At 35.8% G+C, this 8,703-nt stretch overlaps 1 protein-coding gene across 1 annotated transcript in view; it reads right to left on the bottom strand.

The window, feature by feature from the left end:
* Positions 1 to 8,703, bottom strand: part of SLC15A5 (solute carrier family 15, member 5) — a 141,220-nt gene that overhangs the window by 46,591 nt on the left and 85,926 nt on the right. The window contains exon 6 of the mRNA XM_006866064.1: positions 5,673 to 5,861. Within this exon, the coding sequence (XP_006866126.1) occupies positions 5,673 to 5,861 (189 nt within the window). The remainder of the gene's footprint in view (positions 1 to 5,672; positions 5,862 to 8,703) is intronic.

Genomic DNA, 8,703 nt, shown 5'->3' with positions numbered 1-8,703 from the left:
ATATGCACCATAGCCCTAGTGTGGCACTGTAGGATAAACGCTGGACTGGTAACTGCAAGGTTGGCAGTTCAAACCCATCAGCTGCTCTTGGAAACCTTATACAGGGTCACTGTGGGTTGGAACTGACTTTATAGCCTTGACAGCAACAATAGGAGTTCTGGTATGGAGCTGTGGGATAATGCATTGGACTACAAAGTAGGCTTGAACCACAAGGTCGGCGGTTCGAACTCACCAGCAGCTCTTCGGAAACCCTATACAGGAGTGCTATGTGTCAGAACTAACTCAACATCACTTAACAATAGCATAGTATATGTTAAAATATGCATGACAATATTAGAGCTATACACTAAGATCTTTATAGTATTTATCTTATTATGACATCTGGGATTGGCTTCAGTAATGTGAAAGGGGGGGGTATGTGAGTGAGGGTAGAGAAGAAAAAAAATTGCCATTAGTGAGAATTGTTTGTATATGTTAAGTAATCTATAATAAAGGTTTTAAAATGGCCTGGAAGAAAAATTATAAAGAAATCCATTAAATTACTTTAACAGTTTTAGTTTGGAGTGGTTGAATTATTCGATTTTATTTTTTTCTTCTTACTTTTCTATGCTTTCCAAATTTTCTAAGAGTGACCACAAATAAATATTAAAGTCCATTTATTAAAGAAAAAGGATAATAGGGAACTGACAACAACAACAATGTTATTGCAAACACTAAGCCATTATATGTGGCATTGTGGGTTAATGCATTGAGTTTGAGCAGTAATGTTGGTGGTTCAAGTTCACCAGTCGCTCCTTGGAAACCCTATACAGGGTTGCTATGAGTCAGAACCAACTGGATGGCACTTAACAACAACAACAACAATAGGAAGAAACAGAACTTATTATCTCCTCCCTTCTCTCTTGGGCATATTTTACCCTTTGTTTGCTTGTTCTTCGCCCAAGTAGAACTCTGCATTTGTTTATGACTTTTAAATGAACTTACTAATACACAATGTTGCTGCTGTTGTTAACTGCCATTGAGTTGGTCCCAAACTCATGGAGACTCTATGCACAACAGAATACAATTCATTATGAGTCATCTGCTTGATAATGTGGGGATGGAACTATTGTGTATTTTTAGTGGCTGAATTTCAGAAGTAGATTGTCAGGCTTTTCTTCTTAGTCCATGTTAGTATGGAAGCTCTAGTGAAACCTGTTCAACATCATAGCAACATGCAAGCCTCCAATGACAGATGGATCGTGGCTAGGAATCAAACCAATATCATGTACATGGAAGGTGAGAACACTACTGAGCCACAGGTGCCTCATATACATGATGTAAGTGTCTTCAGGTTCATACACATGATGTAAATGTCTTCAAGTTCCTTCCTGCATGGATCTAACATTTCAGCTTTACTTTCTGTGTGTCCTGTCATTTATGCATCCAATAAACATTTATCATTGTTGTTAAGTGCTGTTGAGTTGATTTGACCCATAGCAACCCTGAGTAGGGTTTCCAAGAAGTAGCTGGTGAGCTTGAACCACCAACCTTGTGGTTCAAACAGGCTTTTCAGTCTAGCACTTTCATCCACAGTGCCTCACCAGGACTCCAATAAACATTTAGAAAAGTCTATATTTGTACTCCAGAAAAATTGTCAACTATTGAAGCTGAAGGTGGAAAACATATGGGTCTATCTTTCCTAGATTAAAAATTCCCTGTGGATAGAGTTTTGTACATTATTAAGCACATGACAAGGAGCCCTGTGGTACTGTAGGATAAGTACTGAACTGCTCACTACAACATCGGCAATTGAAACCCACCAGCTATTCCATGGGAGAAAGATGAGGCTTTCTGTTCCCATAAAGATTTACAGCCTCAGAAACTCTATACTGGGTCACTGTGAGTCACAATTGACTTGATGGCAGTTGGTGGCAATGGCAAATATATTGACAGGGACTTAACACCATAAACAGTACTTGGAGGTAATGATAATCGTGGTGATAAATAACATACAATAGACAATGGTTTCAAAATTGTTGCAGCACGATACAGTGAGCGCCACAGTTCTATTCAGTGGTGTTCAAATCACATATAGGAGCAAGAGGCTGAGGCTTCTAGTTTTTACGGAAAGTACAAATGAAAGTATGAGGTAGATGCTGAAAAGGCTTTGGAAAGAACTGATTCACAGTTATGAAAAAGCAGCTTAGTTTATGAACTTTCCTCTCTATAGATATGAGGAGACAAACAATGTGCAGAAAGACAAAGTAGAACTATTTCTTTCACTGAGAAAAAGCAGAATGTACAAGCCCATTATTACTATGCTAGTTAATTATTAATCCTATGCTTTTCTCTTGCTAGAACTTCTGGTGGAGTATATAATTCATGAACACACATTGCCAGCGCTCTGCCTGCTGGTTAATCTCTCTTTGGTGTCATTTTATTCGTTTTGAAAATCTCTAGTTCCCTTTTATAGGAGTTAACATTTTGAGTTCTCGTATCTCCATTTTCAGTCATCTATTTGCATGTTCTGATCTTTTTCAACTTTAGCGATCATCAACTTGATTTTCTAGGTTCCACGATACTTCTGTGAAACCATTATAGCATAGATATTATCAACAAGTCTGTCACTGTGCTAAAATTGTTATTTTACTATAAACACACAGTAAAAAATATTCACAGCATATGTGAAATCTGGTCTTCTTGCCAATGAGAACTAAAATGTGTCTCCAGGTAGTGGCTGGTTAGTGTTTATAAAGGTGCTGTATCATTGCATACACAGAATCTGCAGAATCTACATTCATAGCCACCGTTCTAAGTCACCTGGTACTGGGGACTCATTGCTAGAAATTACTTTCTCTCTAATTGTTCTTAAACAGTTAAAATATGTGCTTCATGAGAACATGTAGAGGACAAGTGTGGCAGTCCCTGAAAATGGATCTTTCTCTTATTGTTACTTTCAGACCCTTATTTTCTCCTAACCCCTAAATAGCTCCAACTTTGAATCACATTCACTCTGCTCTTTTGTCCCGTGCCAATCTCTGGGATGTTTGAAATCTACTTCTTAAAGTTGTTAACTCTTGTAAAATTTTCATGCTCTCTAATACCCCTCCTGTCTTAATCCTTGGTAATTTTACCATACATACAGTACTCCTTCCAAATTCCATCTTCCCAAGCCTAGATTTCTCTGTTCCTTGATCTCCTATCTGATGACTCTGTCATCTACCCTACCTAAGTTATTCGTAGGCCTCATAACCTAGACCAGAGAATGACCAACTATAGACAGGTAACCTATTTTCATAAATAAAGCATTATTGGAACATTGTCACATTCATCCATTATATATTGTTTACAACTGCTTTTATCCACAATGGCAGAATTCAGTAGTTATGAGAGCAACTCTCTGGATGTAAAGCTTTCACTATTTACTATCTAGCCCTTTATAAGAAATGTCTACCAATCTATATCCTAGATCAATAACTGTCATTCGTGCATCCAGCTCTGACTACCATCATCTGTCTTTCCAGTTTACTCTTGACTACTCATCCCCAAATACTACCACTCTTCCAAGAGCTCAAGCCCACTATCCCTGTCATCATTTTTATATTTCTTACCTCCGACATGTCTCCACTACATGGTCAGTTACTATAATCACATTCTCTTACATACCCATGTGAAAGATAATAATCATAATAACATGCATTATTACTGTTAATTATTGAGTGCTTTCTATATATCAGCAACAGCACATGCTGCTTTCTATAAAATATTTCATTTAGACCTTATAATGATTTCCCCCCATTTTGTAGATGAAGAGAAAGGTTCAGATCTGCAGAATAATTTGTCCAACACCCAAGGGTTTGAACTCTAGTCTATCTGGTTTTAAGTCCATTAATTTTAACCATTACACTGGACTGCCTCCCAAAACTGTAATATTTAATTTTGCAGTTCAAAACACTCTTTCACATTGTATTTCATTTGATTCTCAAGGACTAGCCTCCTGCTTCCAGAGGCTTTCACATTAATGCTATGCTATAAAGAGGTATAATTATTTCTTTGTTAAAAATGAGAAAGGTAAAACTTGGAGGTTAAATGACTACACAGTTAATAAGTGACAAAGCTGCAACTCAAACCAAAATCTCTGGATAAAACAAGGGGGGTGGACAAAGTGATTTATATTACAAAATCTGCTTTTTAATAATCTCTGGTTATTGGTGTCTATAGCCATTATACCTTGAACTATTGTTAAGCTGGCTGGGAATTTTCTCACTGTATTTACTTATTACCTTCCTCGACACCTAACCCTGAAAGTTTTGACTTCCAACTTCAAACAATTTTCTGGAAATAATATCAGAAAAGATTACAAGCATTTGGATAGAGGCATTCTTTAACACTTCTTTTGTGTTCCTTGCAGCGCCAAACAATGATGTTAACATCATAGAATCTTATAAAATTGTATAGTCAGGTAAAATAGATGAAATTAACTTATCTTACATTTATAAAAAACAGGTTTGATGCATACATATGTTTGTTGGTGGTAGTGGTTATGTGCTGTGGAGTCAGTTCTGACTCATAGTTATCCTGTATAGCATTTCAAGTTTGTAAATCTTTACAGGAGCAGAAAGCTTCATCTTTTTCCCATGGAACCGTTGGTAGTTTTGAACTGCTGACCATGAGATTAGCAGCCTGACACTATGCTACCAGAGCTCCTTATACATATGATTATGGCTCCACAAATGTTATTAATCAATTTTACTTTGACTTTATTAATGGATTACTTTGATATCCTATTGGTATGTCTGTATGTATTCACACACACACTCAATTATTTATTATTCTGTTGCAGGCAGTTACTGCAGTATTTTGATTTATAAGGGGCTAGTTTAATTGACAAAAGCAATCTATATAGTTCAGAAACCCTTGCTATCTTATAAACTTATTTTGAACATGTTCTAATCCACCAGCTGCTCCTTGGAAACCCTGTACAGGGTCGCCATGAGTCAGAATCGACTCGACAGCACTTAGCAACAACAACAACAGTGATCATAGTTAATTTGTTGTTGTTATGTGCCGTGGAGTCGGTTCTGACTCATAGTGACCCTGTACACAGTTTCCAAGGTTGTATATCTTTATATGGGAGCAGAAAGTCTCATCTTTCTCCCGCGGAACAGCTGGTAGTTTCCAACTGCTGACCCTAAGGTTAGCAGCCCAATTCATTACCACTACGCTACCAGAGCTCCGTAGTTAATTTAGTGTAATTTAATTTAAAGGCATTGAAAAGTCAACATTGGAAAGTTGACTCAAATTTTTACTTTGTTTGCATGCTTATACACTTTCCAAGTACTTTAGGTAAACATTTTGGAGGGGATTTAAATGTGAGTTTATCTATGAGAGAGAGGGAAACAGGTTGAGAGTTGGGGAGGAGAGAAGAGAAGACTTTTTATCTGAATATATTGGCCATATTTCTTCCAGGGTCTAGTAGAGGTTTTAAGAAAAATTCTTGTTATGCATCTGGCCAAATAGTTAGTGCCTTTAACTAAAAAATGAGTGATATATAGGTTTGTTTAGATTTATTGTGGGAAATCTCCAGGGGTATGTAGATCGTCATTCACTTGAATTGTTCCTGTTAGGATGCTGTGTTCTGTGCTAACGTTCAGTATGTTCAAACATTAGTTCATAAGATGATTACTCACAGGCTGGATTTACTAGTGTTTCAGCCACACCAAGTAAAATATACTGGAGAACCAGGTGGGAGCAGGGCATGGAGGAAACGATGAGAACTTTGCCTGAAAGAGTTTGCTCCATTGGAGGGAGGTCTTTCCTGTGTATTTCAAAGAAGCCAGCTACCATCATAGACAATGCAGCAGAAAGAATTCCAGCAACTGGAGGGAAAGAATACAAAAAAAATTAAAGGGAGTGCTTGAAATCAGTGCAATAGGCCATGGTGTTTCTTACACATTTATGCAAGGCAATGTTTCCTCATTATTATTATTTGCTTTGGGGATATAGAGGCAGCTGTGGTATTATATAGACCAAGGCTTCAAACTGGTTCAAACTAGTTCAGTCATGACTGATGAAGCAAAATCAGAACAGACCAACATTTTAAAAGTCTGAGTGAAGCAGAATGATTGTTGGAATGGAGAAACTTATCGCCAGGACTGTAGATAGCAACACATATTCAAACCAGTTGTTTAGCGGCCATTGTTGAGTTGGGGACTATTGGTTCTGACTTTCCTGGTCAAGAGCTTTGGTTGCTATGCAATGTTCATACTGCCTATATCATCTAAGAGGAAAATTACATTTCAGGAATGACATCAACCAGTATTTTTTCCTGTTTTGGTTATGATTCTGATTTGCCTACATTTCCCAAATTAGGGTCAATTCCAGTTGTGCTTCATTGACAATAACTGAAGCCTCCAGTTGGGCTTTTGTCTCAGAAAGATCAATGTTAACTCATTATTTCCAAACTTATTAGTGTTATAGCCTCAGATCACTTATTTAAGTTCATTATCACTTCCTTCAACTTTAAAAAATGGAGAAATGATTATTATAATTAATTGTTTTGTAGGTAGTTGTAAGATTTAAGTAAAATAACATATTGGTGTTATAAATGTTCCTGAGAGTATTTAGGAATAATTATTATTGAATAAAGGCGCTCTGGTAGTGCAGTGGTTATGAGTCCGACTGCTGACCTCAAGGGCAGCAGTTCAAACTACCAGCTGTTCTGCAGGAAAGATGAGGCTTTCTGCTCCAGTAAAGATTTACAGCCTTGGAAACCCTATGCAGGGTTGCTATGAGTTGGAACCAACTTCACAGTACATAACCAACCAACCAACCAACCATTATTTTATATACAGCAATAGTTTTCAACTTTTATCTCTAGATGAGATATCATTGTAAACAATTTTTTAGGATATATACAAATAAAAATGATTTGGAGAAAATTTTAAATGAAATGATCTCTTCATTTAATTTTAATCATTATTTTAAAATACTTTAAAAATAACCTGTATGTATTATCAGTCCTCAGATTTTTGACATGTCTCTAATCTTTGCAGAAAAAGAAAAGCAACTAATAGAGAATTTAAAGATTAGGAACATTTTTTTAAGAAAAAAGTGTTTAAAGGAGTGAATTAGCTAGATGAAGATTATAAGTGGAAGAAATTATTCAAACAGTGGTTCAACTCTTCTCTTCCTTTTGTCAAGAGAGTTTTGTTTAAAAATTAGTAGGATTTTTGTTAAGAGTTTATATCTTCTGTAATAATATTATTTCTCAATTTATCTTTCATATTACAGGACATAATCCCATAGTTGGAGCAGAGGCAAACTTTAGCCTGATGGAATTCATTTGAAATTTAGAGATAGTCACATTTTGCTAACTTGCATAAAATTTTAGATAAGGTAAAGCTTTCAATTCAGAAAAATCAATCTCATGTTTAAATAGCTTAGTGTTTGTTTTTGGTTGAGAAACTGTTAAGTAAATTTTGTGATTATATCTCAACATTTAAATGTTTCAATAAAGTCTACTTGGTCCCCAAACAATGGAAAGTATAAAAAAGGAGAACACCTGAATAACAGTTTAAAAAATAAAGGTATTTGTTATTTACTACTATTTATAATAAAGACCCTTTCATAATGAAGGAGAGATTGTGATTCAATAAACAGTTCATATAAAATATAAATATCATATATTATCTGCTTTTAAGATCAAATGTGTTACATAATTGTAGTTATCAAGATTTCTTGACACGTCATCCGCTTCATCAGAAAGAAAGCTAACATGTCAGTTCAATTTAATGGTCATTCTGTTCTTGTTTTCTGCAATGTGCTATGTAGCCCTGGTGGCATGAAAGGTTAAGTGCTTGGTTACTAATAAAAGTTAGACGTTAAGAACCCACTCAATGGTTCTCTTGGAGGTAGACTTGTCAATCTGCTTCTGTAAAAATTACAGCTTAGGAAACCTTATGGGCAGTTTTACTCTATCATCTGGGGATGCTGCAAGCCAAAACTGAGTTAATGGCACCATTAAACAACATCAATATGTAAGGCTTAGAGTGATGCAATGGTTGAGCACTTAGTTGCTAACCAAAAGGTTTGTGGTTCAAATCCACTCAGAGGAAACCCTATGGAGCATAGTTTTACTCTGATACACATGCATTACCATGAGTTGGAACAGATTCATTCACAATTTGTTTTGCTTGTTTGTTTGTGCTAGGCATATTGGAGGATATAAGATGAAAAACATCTGTTCTCAGTCATTGCAGAATCACATCAATACTTATAAGAAGATTTTATTTACAGCTGAAGAGGTGAGCAATATCATTTTACAATTTAAATAGAGAAGGTTCCAATAGGAACAGGTGATGTTGTTACAAATGGCATGAACAAAAGCACAGAATTGTGAAATCATTGAACAAATTTTCAGAATGGTAGGAAGTTGGTATTATTTGAAACCAGGGAAAAGATATATTGGGGCCATTTAATATTCCTTTTAAAGAGACATTTGATATCATTTTTAAGGAATTTAGAAATTACTCTAAAGATAATAGAATCATTGAGGATTATAGAGAATGAAATGACAAGAATTGTCATTTAAGATGATTAATCTTGGCTGAAAGCAGAGAATATCAGAAAGATGTTTACCTGTGCTTTATTGACTATGCAAAGGCTTCCAAATGTGTGGATCATGACAAGCTATGGCCAACATTGTGAAGTATGAGTATT

Source organism: Chrysochloris asiatica, unplaced genomic scaffold, assembly GCF_000296735.1.
Source record: "Chrysochloris asiatica unplaced genomic scaffold, ChrAsi1.0 scaffold00086, whole genome shotgun sequence".
Taxonomy (NCBI): Eukaryota; Metazoa; Chordata; class Mammalia; order Afrosoricida; family Chrysochloridae; genus Chrysochloris; species Chrysochloris asiatica.
The sequence above is the reverse complement of the archived record's forward strand: the minus strand, read 5'-3'. Positions and strand labels throughout refer to the sequence as shown.